The 19,718-nt window shown below is 37.0% G+C and overlaps 3 protein-coding genes across 4 annotated transcripts; 2 read left to right on the plus strand and 1 right to left on the minus strand.

Annotated features, from left to right (window-relative positions):
• Positions 1-51: 51 nt before the first annotated feature.
• LOC111787817 (ethylene-responsive transcription factor ERF110-like) lies at positions 52-833 on the plus strand. Its single transcript, XM_023667873.1, has 2 exons — positions 52-145; positions 247-833. Exons 1-2 carry the CDS (start codon positions 52-54, stop codon positions 831-833), a joined length of 681 nt encoding a protein of 226 aa, XP_023523641.1.
• A 933-nt stretch (positions 834-1,766) lies between these two features.
• Positions 1,767-2,717, plus strand: LOC111787818 (ethylene-responsive transcription factor ABR1-like). The gene is made up of 3 exons (XM_023667875.1): positions 1,767-2,118; positions 2,220-2,542; positions 2,697-2,717. Exons 1-3 carry the CDS (start codon positions 1,767-1,769, stop codon positions 2,715-2,717), a joined length of 696 nt encoding a protein of 231 aa, XP_023523643.1.
• Positions 2,718-6,522: 3,805 nt separating this feature from the next.
• Positions 6,523-19,339, minus strand: LOC111789046 (polypyrimidine tract-binding protein homolog 3). Of its 2 annotated transcripts, none has more exons than XM_023669670.1 (15): positions 19,212-19,339; positions 17,959-18,021; positions 16,468-16,539; positions 16,296-16,372; positions 10,213-10,294; positions 9,077-9,200; positions 8,724-8,788; positions 8,563-8,612; positions 8,439-8,480; positions 8,295-8,346; positions 8,153-8,210; positions 8,012-8,025; positions 7,618-7,725; positions 7,378-7,521; positions 6,523-7,270 (listed from the first exon to the last, which is right to left on the minus strand). In XM_023669670.1, the coding sequence occupies exons 2-15, from the start codon at positions 18,013-18,015 to the stop codon at positions 6,881-6,883; spliced, it is 1,335 nt and encodes a 444-aa protein (XP_023525438.1). In that variant the 5' UTR covers positions 18,016-18,021; positions 19,212-19,339; the 3' UTR covers positions 6,523-6,880. The 2 variants fall into 2 exon arrangements, with proteins under 2 accessions (XP_023525438.1, XP_023525437.1); XM_023669669.1 differs by having other exon boundaries at positions 9,077-9,203.
• Between the last annotated feature and the right edge of the window lie 379 nt (positions 19,340-19,718).

The following is a 19,718-nucleotide window of genomic DNA, read 5'->3' on the forward strand; positions in this document are numbered from 1 at the left end:
GGTGGTGGTTGTAGGAAAAGAGAGAGGGAAGAAGAAGGAGAAAGTGGAATAATGTGGGGAAGGGGGATCGGAAATGGCTATAGCGGTGGCCGGATTGTGGATTTTGGAGCTGTACAGAGTTATTGGGAGCCCTCTGTTTCAATTTGTGAGTTCCAATTCTTTTTTTTTCTTTTTTTTTTTTTTCTTTTTTTTTAATTGTATATGATTTCTGTAATTGTTCTTAATTATTCTCATTAATAATATCAGGTGGTGGTTCAAATTCAAGTAACACCATCTCCGCCGCTACGGGGACGAGAACGCCGGCAGCAATTTCCGGCGAAGAAAACCCAAGAAGAAGATACAGAGGAGTGAGGCAGAGGCCATGGGGAAAATGGGCTGCCGAAATTCGCGACCCTCAGAAGGCCACCAGAGTCTGGCTTGGAACTTTCGACACCGCCGAGGCCGCTGCCCGAGCCTACGACGGTGCAGCCTTGCGATTCCGTGGCAGCAAAGCCAAGCTCAATTTCCCTGAATTCGTCACTGTCCTTCCGCCGTCTTCGCAGCCCAACGCCCATTGGGCCCCATCTCCGGTGGCTGCGCCGCCGCTGCAGCCCACTGGTTTCGGGAACTATCTGCAGTATTCGTATTTTCCTCAAAACTCCGGCGAGTTCCCGGAACAGGTGCTCTGTAATTCGCCATTTGTGAATCCACCTTCTGGTGCATCGAATTTTGCTTTCCCATTTTCTGAACAGCAGCGTAGATTGTTCCGGGCACCGGAAAATGAGATGAATGGCGGGAGTGGGAGCGGCGGGGCATCTTCATTTGGGTATCGTCCACCGGCGGGCGATGGATAATTTGATTATTTTTGTGTTTGACCATTAAAAAAAAAACATAAAATTAGAGGTGTCCGTCCAATGTAATAGGAGAAATTAAGGTTGTTGTCATTTTTTCATGTAGATTTGATGTTAAACAATACTTTGAACCATTCTTCCTACAACTTCACACTAATAAAAAACACATCTAATTAATCTCTACACATTTTTCAAACCTAATTTTTGTTAGAGATAAGTCTCCCCTCAAGAGAATAATGAAGGAATATCCAATCCATTCGGGTTTCAAGTTAACAATCTACATCTGCATATTTGTGTTTACCGAGTCTCGAGTCTCAAGTAAGCTCTCTAAGATGACGGACTGTGACATCATGAATCTGACGACCTCGACTACCAATCCAGTACGAGATGACTCAGGTGGGCAGATAGAACAGAACCTAACAGATACGAGGCCTTTTAGAGGAGCCCAAAGCAAAGCTACAAGAGTTTATGTTCAAAATAGACAATATCATACATCAGGTAGGATTCATCTAACAATTTTGANTTGTAACAATCTTGTATAGGAAGATATTAACAACTTTATATTTTAAAACTCAAATGGTGAAAAACATGCATGAAGTTTAAATTTTTAATTAGAAAACAGCTTATAATAAAATTTTGTGGGTTGTTTTTGATTAAACTACTATAAACTCATTCTAGCATTTGAAGTCGGCAATTCAATCCTAAGACCACCGACATGAAAACACATTTTATTCCTTTTCCATGTGTTAACCCCCCATGCATGAATTCAATCCTTATTTGTTTTCAAAAAAAAAAAAAAAAAAAAAAAAAAAAAANAAGAATGTCATTAAACTCCCTCACTATTTTAATGGAGGCGGCGCACGTTTTTTAATTTTGCAACTTATAAATACCCTTCATTCCAATTTCTTCCAATTGAGACCTTAACCATTTGATTTTATGTGCTATTTCAAGGTGGCGAAACAGGGCGCCGGCGGCGATGTGCCGGAGGCGATCTTCTCATCCGCCGGGGAGATAATCACCATGGTCTCGGCTTTGACTCATGTCATTTCCAGTGGCGCTCCCCCCGGGTACGGCGGCGCTGGTGATTTATCTGGGGTTGGTTATTCCTCTGGTTTTGCTCCACCGGCAACCACGGTGGCGGAAGGTGGTGGTTGTAGGAAAAGAGAGAGGGAAGAAGAAGGAGAAAGTGGAATAATGTGGGGAAGGGGGATCGGAAATGGCTATAGCGGTGGCCGGATTGTGGATTTTGGAGCTGTACAGAGTTATTGGGAGCCCTCTGTTTCAATTTGTGAGTTCCAATTCTTTTTTTTTCTTTTTTTTTTTTTTCTTTTTTTTTAATTGTATATGATTTCTGTAATTGTTCTTAATTATTCTCATTAATAATATCAGGTGGTGGTTCAAATTCAAGTAACACCATCTCCGCCGCTACGGGGACGAGAACGCCGGCAGCAATTTCCGGCGAAGAAAACCCAAGAAGAAGATACAGAGGAGTGAGGCAGAGGCCATGGGGAAAATGGGCTGCCGAAATTCGCGACCCTCAGAAGGCCACCAGAGTCTGGCTTGGAACTTTCGACACCGCCGAGGCCGCTGCCCGAGCCTACGACGGTGCAGCCTTGCGATTCCGTGGCAGCAAAGCCAAGCTCAATTTCCCTGAATTCGTCACTGTCCTTCCGCCGTCTTCGCAGCCCAACGCCCATTGGGCCCCATCTCCGGTGGCTGCGNTATATATATATATATATATATATATATAATTGTATCGTAACCAAAATTGTATATCTTAAAATTAAAAAGTTAGTTCAACTCAATTTTAAAAATTTTTATTTAAAATCGAATCTCGTTTCTCGTTTCTTGTTTGTGTTTTTGTAGTTTATAATGATCTATGTCTAAGATTAAGATAAGACGACGGTAGAAAATGTAATATTAAAAATTAAAAAGGTGGTGGATTTGGAATACTTTTAAAACATAATTTCAATGGGTTTGGTAATCCATATTTTCAAATTGATCGCATCTCCCAATGGATTCTTTATATTTAAACACACAAATTGCAATATTCGATTCCTTTATTAATACTAAATAATACAAATTACTTGGACAACCTCTCTACGTCTCGATTAAACCCTAATTCTTTTTTCCTTATTAAAAAATATATATTTAAAAAGATACCATTGATGGCTATTTAAAAAGATAAAAAACACTATTAATTCTTGCGTAGAAATCCTTAACACTTCTTTTAAAAATGTTTTACTATTACTAATTTGTTCAGGGTCTGATTGTCACATTTCATGTTTCAACGTGTTGATTAATATTCGATTTTGAACAAGTCGAGATTATTATGACACCGCTTTCCGTAGTCATTTACTTGTCAAATTTGCTACCCATTACTTCTATAAACTTTCTCAACTTCTTTTGTGATATGGAATCAACTCAAGGAAAAGTTTGAAACGGATTACTTTGACGAACAAGATCAAGAGTAAAAAAAACTCGTTTCTAAACTCATGATTCGAATTACTCCGCAATAGATTTGATTACTACCACTTGAATGACTCTTGCATACATGTTTTAAACCAAGAATGCAAAGAAAAAACTTAGCTCTAAACAAAGTTAAAAATAGGAATTCTATTCTTTTTAATTCGAAAGTGTGATAGCTCATCACTGAAAAAAAGGTTTTATATATATAGTCTTTACAACCTTAACCTATGTGACACGTAACCTCCATATTAAATTCGCTAGTTAATGATAAATACCCATAATCTTCGTATTAAATGATTAGTTAAGGAGGAATATGGTAATCTATGTAGGTAACAATATACTCTTTTAACTCCTATATTAAAAAAATGACAAACAAATATTTAAATTATAAATAAATAATGCAATAAATGAAATGTGCTCATTAACTATCCTTGAACTAGCTTCATAAATTCAACTGAAGAGTTCATTGAATACAAATTAAAGTGCATTTAATGCATCTCTTTCGAAGATCAACATTGCACAACATATAAGGGAGGTCCCCAACGTCTTCTAGAATTTTTTTTGACGAGCTCACCATAGTTTGAATGTAAGTGTACAAGGTTTGTTGTAGTTTCTTGGTTCTCGTACTTGTAATTGAACCTTGAGGTATGGAAATTCGTTGATCGTGGTTCATATCACTTTGCCTTCTATTCTTACTCTCTTTTCTTCTTTTTTAATCTATATGTTAATCATTCATCATGAATTTGTAACTAGCTAAGAATAAATGAAACCCTACTTGAAGTACCTTGAAACCCTTGTTGCATAAATGAAGCTTATTCTTATTAATGTGAAGTTAATTGCAACTTGATTTCAACTTTAATAAAACTTGACTTCACTTAATATAACATGACTTTATCTTAGTGTAATTTGAACAATATTCTTCCCAACTTCCTTGAAGTTCATATTGTATGGTTGAGATGCTTTGGTTCATATCAATGTCGCAACAAGAAGCACGATGAGGAGGCAAACCTCACACTTATGCATGAAGAAGGTCTGCACTGATGTAGCCTGAGAAAATATCCAACTTGTTGATGCTCAATGAAGAGAATATAATAGCAAACTTCCTCACAAACGAAGAAGACTAAGTGGAGGCCAACATGTGGTACTTAGACAATGGAGTGAGCAACTACGCCAAGGATTGAGTAATGTTCAAGAAGCTGGATGGAAAAAGCCAAAAGATAGTGTACTTTGACGTGTAAGACAAGACAAAGGTGCACAGACTATATGATCCTCAACATGCAAAAATTCATGTTAGCAGAGATTTTATATTCGAAGAAGAGAAGAAGTGAGATTAGTATAGCATCAACAAAAAAAAAAACAAAAATAGACAATTGCAGAGTTCACATCTCTAGAAGATGAGGGAGACGCGGTAAACCTCGCAAGGGCATTGAAATCGACACCAAAAAAGCTACACAATCACAAGACATGGGCACTCACTAATTTACCGCCTAGTCTCAAGTCCATCGATTTGAAGTTGGTATAAGTTACAAAAAGAATAGTGAAGAGAATGTCACCGACCACAAAGCAAGACTCATGGCAAGGAGCTGATTTTGATGAGGTCTTTGGGCCGATGGCTAGACTTGCCATTGTGAGATTGGTTCTTGCCCTCACAACTTAACAAAGGTGTGAGGTTCATCACTTGAATGTCAAATCAGCATTCCGAAATGATGATCTCCAAGAAGAAGTGTACGTTACTCAACCGGAAGGTTTCATCATCAAAACCAAAAAGAACAATGTGTATAACTTGTCAAAGATCTTCTACAATTTACCGCAAGCACAAAGGGCATGGAACATACACCTAGACAAGCATTTGAAGAGTCTCAATTACATGAAGTGCTCGCAAGAGCATGTAGTGTATACAAGAAATCATGGAGCTAAAGCATTCATAGTTGGTGTGTACGTTGACAAATTGATCATTACCGATACAAGTGTAGATGGCATCCAAAGTTCAAGTAGTAAATGATGAAAGAACTTAAGATGACTGGCCTTGAGTTACTCATGTACTACCTCGTCATTAAGGTGGATCAAAAGTAATATTATATAATGCTAAAGCAAAGAAAAATGCAGAAGCAATTTAAGATGGCAGAGTAAAAGTAATATTATATAATGCTAAAGCAATCAATCTATGCTAAGAAAAATGCAGAAGCAATTTAAGATGGCAGAGTGAAACTCAGTCAAATACCCCATGGAAGCAAGGTTACAGCTCTCTAAAGAAGGCTTTGTAAATCCCACTGAGTATAGGCGCGTCATTGGAAGTCTAAGGTACGCAACTCATACTTGTCAAGATCTTTCATATGTTGTTGGAATGGTGAGTAGGTACACGTAAAAGCCTACTCTGATGCATCATCAAGCCGTCAAGCACTATGCGAAGAAAACCACAAACTGCGGACTAAAGTTTCAAAGAGGACAAAGACCTTATGAACTAGTTGATTTTACTAATAGTTGTTTAGCTAGAGAGATCAATGATAGAAAAGACACTGCACCAATGACGTTTTATCTCAACAAAAATTTGATCACTTGACAATCTCAGAAGCAGTGAACTATGGGACTGAATTTATGACAACAACTGTGATATCATGTCAAGTATTGTGGTTGAGAAATTTGTTGAGTGAAGTGACCGAAAGTGAGCTAAAGCCCATAACTCTCTACATCAACAACAAATTTGTGATTGCATTGATGAAGAATTCAATATTTCACGAATGCAACACACACATCGACAATTGTTTGGACTTCATCTATGAGTGTATCGAGAAGCCAAAAAATCAGTGTGGGTGTATTGGAGAGCAACGTGCAAATATTTTCACCAAGGCCTTAACGACGATGAGATGTTATTGTATGTTTAGGAGGTACTTGTAGTAAGGTTCATTTTATATCATAACTTTTTTGGTGTACTTAAGGCATCCGAATGAACCAACGCATGAGGACCATTGCATGTTGCCCTTCCGCTGCTAACGCCTGCACATAAAGGTATTTGTATCCTACATCTTACTCCATTGGCTACATTCTTTCAGCAAATATATGCCGTCAAAACAGTCAACATTGTCCTGTAGAGGGAGAATACATACATTTAACAGCTATTTCTTCACCTGTCAAGAGCTAAGAAGAAAGAGTTGGAGAAAAGCTTGTGAAGACATGTTCATCAATAAATTAGGCAGAAGAGATTTAAGCGTACTATGAACTGATATTACAACAGCCAATGGCCTGACTTGCCAAAAAATACAAGGCCCATGTACATACCACCTAACAAAGATATCCTCAACTCAAAAAAAAAGGCAGGTTAGCTTTCCTTCTTCCTATTCTCTTCAAAACTGAGCATAAAACCAAAATCTAACTCCGTTGGAAGGCGTCTAAGAATGATTTCAACAAGCACAAGGGGAGAAGAGAGAGATGAGATGAGATGAGAAGAGAAGAATTGAGACAACAAAGCAGAAAGAGTACAATCCCACAAGAAATCCAAACACAAATTAATTGTTACAAGAATCAAAACAATATGCGCCATCATCTTCATTTTTAAAATTCGCATTACGAATCCCTTACTAACTTCATATAGTCTGCAACTGGGAAAATGAAATGCGAATGATTGACCCACCAAGCGAAGTAGCGTGCTTGCAAACAAGAGCCTCGGTGGCCTGCTCCTCAGTGTCGAACATGATGAGTGCTTGCCTTTTCCCATTCATCTCGAAGAGCTTGGTGTTGACAATCGGCATGTGTTCCTCGAGTAAATTCACAATTTCTTCTTCAGTTACTTCCTGGGATAGAGATGAAATGTGGATAATCTTTGTCGGAGAGCAGCAGTAACGGTAGTTCTTCGCAGCATTTCGGTTAAAACGATTAAGATTTGAGTTGGCGTATTCATGAGTGTCAGCCCCTTGCGTAATGTTAGGATGCTTTGAGAAGTTAACCTCCAATCTCTTGCCAAACAACATCGCTCCCTATATAAAAATTCAAAAGTATTCTGAGGCAATTGACACCCAAGAAACCAAAAGCCTTGAACATACGAAGTTAGGCCTTTCAGACAAGAAATTTAGAAACAACAAACCTTCAAAAAGTGCACAGCTAATTCCGCCTGGAATCCATCTCCCATCTGAACAAGTGCATGATCAGGTTTATTTCGGAGAAGCTTAATTCTTACAATGTTACCGTAGATGGAGAAAAGGTTAAAAAGCTTGTCTTCATCAATTTGCTGTAACAAATTAACGGCGGTGTCAACCATGAAAATAAAAACTTGAACAGGAGTCTAACAAAGAACAAAGAACAAAGAACAAAGAATACTACTCACATCAGGATTCAGATTGGACACAAGGACTGTACACCTGTCATTTGTCCCACTAATACCAGGTGGCAAACCTCCTCCAAATGCAGCAGCAACAGCAGCTGCATTGGCCATCTGAAAATCAAGTAAAAAAGACATATTATCAACAATAATAGCCAATGATGTCGACAAGTTTTTAGATCTTAAATTAATTCAAGAATTTCACAATGTAGTCAACCATATTCATCAAGAACATTCCAGATCACAAAGCTAAAGGATCTTGTGGAAAGTACAATCCTTGCATAGGATTAATATATTATTCCAAAAGGAAAGAAAAACCCTAATAATAAATGAACCATCTTAATAGTCGGTTATATTCTTCAATGATCTCAACCATAGGTTTGACAGGAGAAAAACACACCTGTGGAAGTGCGACTGAAACAAAAAAGAAGAAAAAAATGTAAGTATATAGGTCTGAAAAGGAAGTCAATCTATGACGATGAAAGCAAAGATATATGAAGCAATATATATGCATCCATTATATAATAGAAAACGTCGGCACCTGGTCTTGCTCCAGATGCTTGAACTCCATACATGCCACCTGCATCGCCATATCCAGGCTGTTGCACATCAAGATAAGAAAAATAAGATTTCAGAAAGAATGGAGCCAACATAGTAGGAGATTCATATGTGGTGGTACATACTTGCGATGACCGGCCTTTTGGTTCAGAAGGCAGATTAGGATTTGTGAAATCCCTGGAACAATATCAAGAAGAAATATCCATACTAATAGAATCCAAGATGCAAACAAGAAAAAAAAAATAAGGGGGACTAGTCATGCTACAAACCTTGAACGTTCGTTATTGTAGTTCACCTGTAACTCATCAAGACTGCACAAGAAACCCATAATCTATAATTGACCAAGTAAAGAGAGAACATCACAAGCATATCATGATTAGTTATAGAACCTACTTGGAGAACTGAATGTCTAGCTGACAGCAACCATCATATATATTGCGCCCCTACAGGAGTAGCAGAAGTGTCCATCTTTTAGGTAAATAAATCAGGACGAAAACTTCTTAAAGAAAGGATCAAGCTTGAAGTGACTAGTACAACAAAATATAGTATATTACCTGTAATGCAGTCCTAGCAGAAACAGCACACTGGCGAGATTGATACTGAATAAGGGCCTGAAAACCTACATAAACGAAAACAGGATAATCATGCATAAGTCTGAAAACTCACTTAAAAAGAAAAAAAATACTTACAGTAGAAAGCAACAATATATTTGGCAACAAGTTCTAGACGAAACCGCTTAATTTTGATTTGAGGACCCAATCATAATTGCAAAAGGGAAACTCGCCCTCAATTAACCCGAGAAGGGAGAAAGGAAAGAAAGAACAACACCAAAAGAATAGAATTTCAATAAATCCATGTATTAAGTGATGATATGAGAAAGGGGGGAGAAGAGAGAACTTAATCTAACCAGCTGACTTCTGAAATGTCACGATCTTCTCCACAAATCCATGTGGGAAAAACACTTGATGCAGCACTTCCACTGTAATGGGATATAGCATGTGATGGATTGTGACTAAGAGTATTCGATTTGGCTGCTTCAGAGAGTGACCAAGAGTGTATTCACATGGAGAAGGATGAGAGAGAAGGAAATAAATTGAGAAGGAAAAGAATTCCAAAAATATTACAATTGTTCTTCTAAAATTAGAGTACCAGCAATTTTGCTAAGCGAAGATCTAGGTGTTGGGTGATGGTTACTGATTAGTAGAATAGCAAATAACCCTAATACCAAATGCTTTTGCTGTTTAATTAAAATAAACTTAAAACAATTCATTCTTATATTCCACTAATTTCACGTGCGGGCTCATTAACCAGCCTAACATGTCAAGTTATCAACAATTATTTTTGACATGGAGAGGAAAAAATAATAGTGCATGAGGGTGAAATTAGAACCACGCCCGTATGATTCAACCAGGATCAATTTATATCGTTAGAAAAATTTTATAATAAACAATTGATATTCAGAATTCAAAAAAAAAAGAAAAAAAAACAAATAAAAAAAGAGGAAGCATACAATAAAAGATTATTGTATTGAACAAAGGAAAAAGTGGGTATTGAAAAAAAAAATCACAATTATTCCAAAATATGCACATAAATTATTTGACTAACCGTACAAAAAAGGATTTTATCAAGCTTAGGAGGAACGTTCATTAAAATATCATATATTTCAGTTCAAGATTTGAGAATTGTTGCTACAAGTCAAACCTCAATTCATCAAACTAATTTTTTTCCGTATCTAACAAGTCCAAAGGAGGGAAAAAAGGGAAAAGCATTGTCCTAAAATAGATTTAGTATACCATGCTATTAGAAGCAAGAGAGATTCTCCTGCATGGTATAAGGCTGAAAATGAAAATCGGTCATGCTCATGCTTTCACATATCTGCAAAACTTAATATGGTGTTATGGCTACTGGGTGTTCAAAACAAAAACTACGCTCGAATTCATTTTACATATTTATAGAGGTCTATTTCTGCCTTAGTCATTTCAAGGTTCCCATTAAGATAACTAAGCACTTTCCTTCTTAAAAGTAAGGTAAATAGTTGCAAACCTCATCTCCTCGTCCTTGAGCATTTTGATCTGCTGTAGTTAGCTCTTGATGCGATGAAAACTGGACATAAACATTCCTCCCCCTGTAGAAAGAATAGCAAAGAATTCAAACATTACATGCTTCATCTAAGACTAGATTTGGAGGAAAGAAATGATAGAACACGCTTTATTTACTAGAAAGAAAAATAGCCAAAGGATGATGATTGAAGAGATCCCAAGTTCTCTTGACTCACAACCTAAGCAACTACCGAAAGAGTACCTTCTCTCTCTTGCAGTCCCTAAAATATTAAGCTGAGATTACTCTTTTACCGAAGAGATCCCTAATTCTAGTCTACTTAGTAGATGCATCCCTTCCCTTTCCCTAATGTTTACTTTTAGAATCAGGGCCTGTGACTATCCAGTCCCTCAAAGGCCACCTCGCCATGAAAGTGAACGATAGTACCCTGTTCCCAAGTTGCATCTTAGTTGAGGCATGCTCCCACATTCCATCTTAGATTAAGCATCTTCATAATATATCAAAACTTTTTTCTTATAAGAAACAATTTCATTGATGTTTGAAATTTACAAAAAGGATGAGTTATCCATGATGCTCAAAAAAGACCTTCACAATACCATGAGTGAGATATAACTATAAAAAGCATAAGTGTTAGACTATTTACACCAATAAATGGCGTGGTAAACAACATTTCAAAGGAGCCTAAAATAAGTCTATGTCTTCTCCGTGAATACTCTTTGATTTCTTTCTTTCCATAGATTTCAAAAGAAAGCCATAATGAAGTTTGTCCATAGCAGAGCTTTGACATTCTTGAATGGGTGGTACGTTAAGACCATATTCAATAACTCTTTTATCTCTCTAGGAAAAATGAGGTACCATCTGCAGATATTGAAGATCTTTATCCAAATATTATAAGCATAAACAGTTGTTTTGGGATTCGTGTCTTTCTTGCATAAAGAGTCATGTAGGGTTTTTTTTTCTTTTGTAAGTTTTCACTTATACTAATGACTTAGTGCACCATTTCTCATAGGAAAAACTTCACCTTCTTAGAGGGATTTTCCTTTCCATATTGTCTTCGCTAGTGGGTTTTATGGCTTCTACCTTTTCCTCCATATCCATCATAAAAAAATTTAGTGGAGAAGACCCCATCTGCACTAAGAAACCATTTCAATGAGTCTACTTCTTGGGACAGCACAATTGGGGCAAGGTCAAGACTTAATTCGGCTCATTCTTCCTTATTCTTTAGGTTCCTACGAAGCTGTAGGTCCTAGAATTTATTGACATCTATTCATGTTTCTTTGATCATGGCCATCATGCAATGAGAGAGTCTATACAAAAGAAAATATCATGAAGCTAGCATAGTGTTGTCAACCCAAGGATCATTCCAAAAAGATGTATTTCCTCCATCACCCACTCTATGGCTAATGTGGCTAGTGATGAGATTTTAGTGCTTTTTTAAGTACTTCCATAGCCCCTTTGTAGAAGACCGATTTGTAAATGATGTAGGAGTGTATTTAGCTTTCTACACAAGGCAGTTCCTTCCTGATAATATCTCCATATCCATTTGACAAGGAGGACTGTATTCTTCTCCTTCATCGAATATAGGCCAATACCTCCCTAGTCTAACGGGAGATTTATGGTATCCCATCAGACAAGATGTGAACCTTCTTTCCAAAGATAGTTTCTTAATAATATTTCTGTTCTCATAGTCACTTTGTGAGGCATTTTGAATAAAGACATGTAGTAAGTAGGAAGGTTAGACAACGTGGCTTGTATTAGGTTGAGTTGTCGGCCTTTAAAAGTGTGTAACATGACCATGTTGATTACCTTCTTCCTATTTTTTCAATGACGGTCTTCCAAAAGGAGAAGAATTTAGGTCTCCCATTTAAGGGCAATCCCATGTACATATTCAATCATTCACCTTTTTTACAACCATATTTGTTGACAATGTTGTCAATGTCCTCTATCCTAAAATATTGATGCCCATGATTCTGTTTTTTTGGAGGTTGATGTTTTATCTCTAGAAACTTTCAAAGGTTTTCACTATATCAAACATGATTTTGTGGAGGAGATATTTGAAGAGAACTGTGTCATCCGCAAACTACAGGTGGTTGATACTTAAGCCTTTGTTATCAACATGGAAGCCCTTTATCTGGCCTTCATATTTGGTCTTGGTGAGTAAGCAGGTAAGGCAATCCATTACCATTATGAAAAGAAAAGGGGATAATGGATCCCCTTGTCGAAAGAATTTCCATGATGGTACTCTTTCAGTTCTTTGAAGCCATAATGTAATGGGAAAATATGGAATTTATGTCACCCTCCTAAAGCCATGGTTTTTTATACTTTTTTCTCCAATATTGCTCTTCCTGCTGTCAAAAAGATGAGTTCTACTTTCATGAGCTTCTTATGTGTATGTTGAACCAATGTGATAGGTCCAATTTCCTTCCTCTGTTCTGTTTCTTGATGACTTCTTTTAGCCCTTTGAGTTAGTTAATGAATTCGTGTCCCAGCCATCTACGGAGGCATGTATTCTTCCATTAGTATTCTACTGTGAGCAAGAAATTAATGGAATCCAGCCACATATTCACAAAATAAAAAGGGCAAGGTGCCTTATTTGAAGCAACCCATGGAAAGTACAATAGGATAATGTTTCGATGTGGGTCTATTCAGTCTTCGAACACAAGCATTACTAAATTTTCCTCGGAGACCTTTGGTAGCCAAAAATCTGTTATTGATCATGGTGGGTGATGGTTTGTTGTTCGACCAAGTATAAATACCATTACTAAGGAAAATATCAATGAGTACAACTTCTCTTATGAAAGTATTGAAATGTCGCATGCCTCTGATAACTTTTCTATTAGATTTTTCATGTGCCCACCGAGAGATATTGAAGTCGCTAGCCAGAAGCAAATATTCTATGCTAAGACGAGAAGTCCTCTAATTCCTAGCGGAAGAGCGGTCTTTCTTGGTTTTTTCAGAGCCATGGATCCCTGATTTCAAAAAATTGTAACCATCAGCCAAAGAAATATATGTGATTAGGGTGTACAGACCTTTAGTGACTTCGGAGATGATCTGAGTTGGGTCATTCAACATCATCATTAAGATTCCCTCGGTGTTTTGGAGGCATCCAAAGATGGGCAACCAATATGTCTAGCACTCCAAAAGAATTTAACAATCTAACGGTCAACAAAATTCAATTTTGTTTCTTCAAGAATGATCACGGTGGGATTGTATTAGAGGAAGGTCTTGATGAGGGCTCTCTTCTACCCGTCTCTCAAGCCACTCGATTGAGATAGGTTGGATTATCATAATTGATATTCGAGAGGAGACCAACAATCTCCCAAGTTAGTTTACTCTGTTTCTTGGTTGTACTGCGCTTTTTTTCCACATGGAATGGCCATGATGCACATGTGATGTTCTTATAGCCATGGTGCAAAGATTCAAATGGTTGTTCTAGGTGTGAATTTTGCCGAGATGGGGGAGACTTCTTCTACCTTTGTTTCATCCTACTTTTCTTGAAGAATAGTGTCAAGTTTTGTATTTGCAAGGACAATTTCTAGCGGCGGGGGAGAGGGATTGGGCACACCCACAGTAGGGGATGGGGGGATGTGGAGAGGGAGAGAGGGCTAGATGTGTAATCATCGTCAGAGTCTTGGTGGGATTGTTCCTAAGACAAGGAAGATTTTTTGGTTTTTAATGGTAACGCATGATTTTCAAGTGAAGATGTCACAACTTGTAGATCGGGGATATAAAGAGGTGAAATAGATGGGTTGGCAAAAGGTGGGGTGGGGGTTGGTGGCCATTGGATTGTGTGGAGGTGGGCTTTTATATGTAGAGATGGGTAGGCCAATTTAGGTAGAGCTATAGGCCCATGAAGAAAGGCTGATGGGTAGGTGCCGGAGTTGGATTTGGTTTGGGGGTTTGGCTTCTTTTTTTTCTTAATAGGGATGCGCTTGGAAAGATGGGGGCAGCCTATGAATGAGGGGACGGTGTTTGCCTTTATAGGGCTTCGGGGTATGGCCTCTGTCTCTACTATGTATAAAACTGAAGGTTGTTGAGTCATGTTGAACATGAAAAGTCCCTTTAGATGATGAACCTTAGAGGGTTGAATGATATCCCAAGTATGCCTCCCTTCAATGCCGCTTCGGTGCCATGATATTTGGTCATATAATCAACAACAAAAAAATCTCCATGGAAACAATGGACTATGTTGACCAAAAGAGGAGTTTTTTATGATGATGGGAGAAAAACTATCGTTGGTATGAAACCCCATGAGTTTTCCTTGATATAGATAGTCGCTTCCATTAGGTCCACACGCAATGAGGTATTTTTGAAACCTTCACAAGTATCTACTACTATGTGTTTCAGCATCTCAATATCCAACGGTTGAAAGAGAGATTTTTTATTTTAATCCAACCTCCATATGAAGGAACCACTAGGTTGTTCAAGTGTTCCTCATCTGACCATGATTCTATTTTCAACCGAAAGCTTCCCACATTTTGCCATCGTTTTTGTTACAAGTAAAGAAACCTACTCCTTTGTCATGCAATGGAGGATTGCCTTATCCACCCTGAAAGGAATTAGATCACGGAAATCGTTGGTCGTAGAAGCATTTCTGAGTAATGGTCACCACTGTATCCCATAGGATAGGGATGGTGGAGAGGGGTACCTTTGCAATGACGGTCTTGCTCTTTTTGTTGAGGATCAATGGTACGTTTCTATATTTGCCTCTAGATTTTCAGGCTTTTGTGATGGTTTGTTAATGATGGGTTGTGAGGGTTGGAGAAAACATTTATTGTTTTGCTTTCTATTCTGAAGTTGATCGGGTTTTTTAATGAACGAAGAGGGATCATTTTCAATGAGGTTGAGAAAAGTTGTCCATCCTTTTCATTCTTCACCCACTAGAATAAAAAATTTATTAAGACCATCATTTCCATGGAGTGAGATAATTCCCATAGTGCCCTTCTTGTTAGTGGGTTGCTCTATCCAAATGGTTTGTTCTAAAAAAAATGTTTCTCTGGGAAGAAATTTTGGTTCAATGGAGCCGATGGCAGGGGTTGATCAAATGATGCCATTAGAAAGAGTCCAATTTTAGAAATATGAAAAAAAAATTCCTATGATGATCTCAGATAGCTTTATTCCTGTTCCCCTATATTTGTCATCTAGCTCGATTGAATAAGTCACCTTGAGTTTCCTCAATCATACATCATTTGGCAGCAAGAACTTAGTAGTTCTACCAGTAGCCCCTCCATCCATCATTTCAGTATGCCCTGCTCTTGAGAGTGCCTTTCCCATGTCTCTACTTTATTCAAGAACAAAACTTCATAATGAGAAGAACCAAAGACTAAACAAGGGAAATTTATCAAAAAAGGAATGCCAATGTAAAAGGCCAAAGGGAAAAAAACTAACAAACAACACAATTACAGAAAAGGGCTCCTATTCAGCCTTTCCCTTCATTTCCTTCTTGTTCGTTGACCCTATTACCTTAGGCTCCTTAAATATGAGCTAACACCTCTTCCTTCTTTAAACAACTAATTCAACTGCTCCCAATAGATTCTTGCCCACTATCTTTTCCTCAAGTGCATTTAATCTTGTTTCCATCTCTTTTTCTTTCAAGGAAATAGAATTTTATTGATGAAATGAAAAATTAGTAAAAGAGTACCAACTTATTATATCATAACCAAAAACTGAAAAAAGTACACTAATTCTGAACCCAATAAACTTGAGTGAGCACTGATTTTAGTGGGAAAAAAAAAACTACAATGAACTTTCAAATAACGATCTAACTTTAGGTATTGCAAAAATTTGACAGCAACTGCTCCACTTCCCTCCTACCCCTCCCCCTCCCCCTCCTAAGCACTAGCTAAAGGGTCGCTCTTACTTCAGCACTCTCGGTTGCAAATTACAAATAGACCTCTCATATTTCAGAGTCCTAACTATTTAACAGATGCACCCTCCACCCTTCCTGCTATATACTTTCACAATTGGAGCTCTATTATAATACTAATACATGCTACTGCAATTTATGATAATACTACCCATAAAAAACATAAATCAAATTTTCAAGGATATATTTTAACATTATATACCTAATGCTCGGTTGAACATTCGCAAAGAACTGTAAAGCACTAACTGCTGAGGGAACATCTTGCATCTGGATAAGAGCCTGAGTTCATGATAAAATGACAAAACGATGAATATTCTACTTTAGCTCAAATATAGAACAACATCAGACGTCACTGTATCAGAGTTAAATGAAACCTGATTTTTAGCACGAAGCATCACAAGCTTAGTTATGACACCAAATGGCTGGAATAACTGAAGCAAATCATTCTGCGAGAATGTAAAAGGAGTCAACAGATATAAAAAGTCGGGAGAGATGGGAGAATGTGCAAAGATACACATTAATTCATTAATAATACAAATAAAAGTTGAATTGCAGACATTACAATAAAGAGCCACCCTCAAAATAGACTCTTTGAAATATTACCTTTGATCAACAAAAAAAAAAAAATTATATATATATTTTTATATTTGAGGTAATATTTGCTTTGCTAGAAAATGATTATATATTCTTGGATATCCACAGATTGTAACAGGATTATTGCATTTATTTCTGATAAACACAGACAAAAGTTTGCCATGAGCTTCCCAACATTTACTCCCTCCTGAATAATTGGTTTTGTACCATTCGCTAAGGAAAAAGTACATCGATACTATGTTAGCCAAACCAATACCCAATGCACCAAGTATGCTAACCTAACACAATCATATATCAATTTGTGGTCTACTTTAAGCAACAAAGCATCAACTATTTTTGAAAGAAGAAATAAGTTCTCATTGTTTGATGGAAAGAAATAAAATGCAGAAGGATACAAATAGAAATATCAAACTATTTATCATGATGTAGCGTACGTAAAGTATAATTAGGAGTTATTTGGTAATTTTGTCTGAATTTATTAATGATAGTTAGTTTAGTTGGTTTCAGTTAATCTCTCACATTTATATACTTCTGAACATTAGTAAATGTTTTGGTTGAGATTTTTTTATGATTTCTTTCTTTTGATTCTTAATTGCATCAATTTTGGTATCAAAACCCAGGTTTTGTGTCAATTTAAGAAAAATAGAGAAACTAGAGAAGCAAATGGAGATTTTCAATTTAAATATTATGGTTTTCCGAGAAACCATGAGCCTAAAAATGGATTTTACAAATTTATTGTTTTTCGGAAGTCTAATAACCTACTGCCTTGAGTGTCAGTTCAACCTTTGGGATCGTTGGTGGAGTTCATTCGAGGTTTGTGGAGCATGAATTGAAGATGGGATACATACGATGTAGAAGGTACATCTGAATCCTTGTGAGATTCAATCTCTAGTTGTCTTTGTAATTATGATCTTGGCATTGTTCTTTTGAAATGGAGTCGATTTATGTAGGTCGGGTTGGACTCCCTTTTCTTTGTAGAGACTTGTCTTTTGAATGCCCTTGTATTCTTTCATTCTTTTAATGAAAGAACGGTTCTTTAACAAAAAAAAAATGGATGTAAATTACATCAAGAGCAATCATAATTTCAAGATAGCTTAGCCTCAAGTGAAGCATAGACCAGCCATTATCTTGGTTATAAACAGTCTAAGGCATCCAACATGGCATTTGCCATGGCAATAGCTCATCTACCAATACACATTTGCAGAGATGATTCAAAATAAAAAATTATCAATTGAATTTGAAGTTGCGAGAGAGAGAGAATGAGAACGGACCTCGGATATTTCATGGCCAACATTTCGGACGTGAATAACTTTTGATGGTTCAGTCATCCTAAACTGCTGGCAGCAAAATAAAAAACGAAACCCAAGTTAGTATTACCAAAGGTCCGGCAATCCCAGTTGTTCAAAGCAAAACAGTTCTCTGAGATTGAACTAATTGAAAACAAAAAACAAAAACAAAAGTGCATATGCTGCTACATTGCATGCTTAAAACCCAAAACAAAAAATTGACGACTCAAAACCAAAAGCCGAAAACACCCAAAAAAAAAATTAAAAACAGAAAATCCGAATCAGAGCACCACAAAAGAGCTCACAATTCAAAAACCCTAGACTACTTCGTCGACACAACAAGCACAGCAAGAACCCCCCAAAAAGAGTAGATTAAAACAAACAACACTTCGATTTTCTGGTGCTCAAAGTATCTTCAAAGTAACAAGCAAACAGAATAAATTGAAGGAAATGAAGAACAAGCTTGCCTGTGAGAGAGAGCGAGAGAGAGAGAGAGAGAGAGAGAGAAAAAAAAAAAAAATTATATATATATTTTTATATTTGAGGTAATATTTGCTTTGCTAGAAAATGATTATATATTCTTGGATATCCACAGATTGTAACAGGATTATTGCATTTATTTCTGATAAACACAGACAAAAGTTTGCCATGAGCTTCCCAACATTTACTCCCTCCTGAATAATTGGTTTTGTACCATTCGCTAAGGAAAAAGTACATCGATACTATGTTAGCCAAACCAATACCCAATGCACCAAGTATGCTAACCTAACACAATCATATATCAATTTGTGGTCTACTTTAAGCAACAAAGCATCAACTATTTTTGAAAGAAGAAATAAGTTCTCATTGTTTGATGGAAAGAAATAAAATGCAGAAGGATACAAATAGAAATATCAAACTATTTATCATGATGTAGCGTACGTAAAGTATAATTAGGAGTTATTTGGTAATTTTGTCTGAATTTATTAATGATAGTTAGTTTAGTTGGTTTCAGTTAATCTCTCACATTTATATACTTCTGAACATTAGTAAATGTTTTGGTTGAGATTTTTTTATGATTTCTTTCTTTTGATTCTTAATTGNAAACCCTAGACTACTTCGTCGACACAACAAGCACAGCAAGAACCCCCCAAAAAGAGTAGATTAAAACAAACAACACTTCGATTTTCTGGTGCTCAAAGTATCTTCAAAGTAACAAGCAAACAGAATAAATTGAAGGAAATGAAGAACAAGCTTGCCTGTGAGAGAGAGCGAGAGAGAGAGAGAGAGAGAGAGAGAGGCGAAAATGGAAGAGAAGGGAATGAGGGGGACTCAGTGGCAACGGCAGAGATCGAGCGCCTCCATATTGCTGCTACGGTTGCCCTATGCTTCGAACCCCACTGGATTTATGGTACACCCTCACCCCTCCCTTTCTCTCTTTTAGTGGGTCCTCCTTTATCCATCCATGTCATCTAGTCTTGCCTCTTCTTTAAATACATGTTTTGGGAAGTATCTCGTGCTCGTAACATTCCGCATTCTGCATGCATTAGGTCCCATAATTTCCAATTATACTACATGATTATGATTCTCGTCATATTTTATTTTTTGAAATACATACGTGTACGTGGCATATATTTCATTATTGTCATACATGGCTCATCAATGTCTCATAGCATAATCGTGAACATGGTTACACATATGGGCTAGCATACTGAAAATACATGTATCACATTTCATTCATCAACATAGTTATAACATATCGAACA

Source organism: Cucurbita pepo, chromosome LG02, assembly GCF_002806865.2.
Source record: "Cucurbita pepo subsp. pepo cultivar mu-cu-16 chromosome LG02, ASM280686v2, whole genome shotgun sequence".
Taxonomy (NCBI): domain Eukaryota; kingdom Viridiplantae; phylum Streptophyta; class Magnoliopsida; order Cucurbitales; family Cucurbitaceae; genus Cucurbita; species Cucurbita pepo.

Excerpts from the sequence above, each read along its gene's own strand:
- LOC111787817 (XM_023667873.1), top strand. The coding sequence starts at position 52 with ATGTGGGGAAGGGGGATCGGAAATGGCTATAGCGGTGGCCGGATTGTG. Across the intron at positions 146-246 it reads GGAGCCCTCTGTTTCAATTT|GTGGTGGTTCAAATTCAAGT; the intron begins GTGAGTTCCAAT and ends TAATAATATCAG.
- LOC111787818 (XM_023667875.1), top strand. The coding sequence starts at position 1,767 with ATGTGCTATTTCAAGGTGGCGAAACAGGGCGCCGGCGGCGATGTGCCG. Across the intron at positions 2,119-2,219 it reads GGAGCCCTCTGTTTCAATTT|GTGGTGGTTCAAATTCAAGT; the intron begins GTGAGTTCCAAT and ends TAATAATATCAG.
- LOC111789046 (XM_023669669.1), bottom strand. The coding sequence starts at position 18,015 with ATGACTGAACCATCAAAAGTTATTCACGTCCGAAATGTTGGCCATGAA. Across the intron at positions 8,347-8,438 it reads TACAATAACGAACGTTCAAG|GGATTTCACAAATCCTAATC; the intron begins GTTTGTAGCATG and ends ATATTGTTCCAG. Across the intron at positions 7,522-7,617 it reads TGTCCAATCTGAATCCTGAT|CAAATTGATGAAGACAAGCT; the intron begins GTGAGTAGTATT and ends AATTTGTTACAG.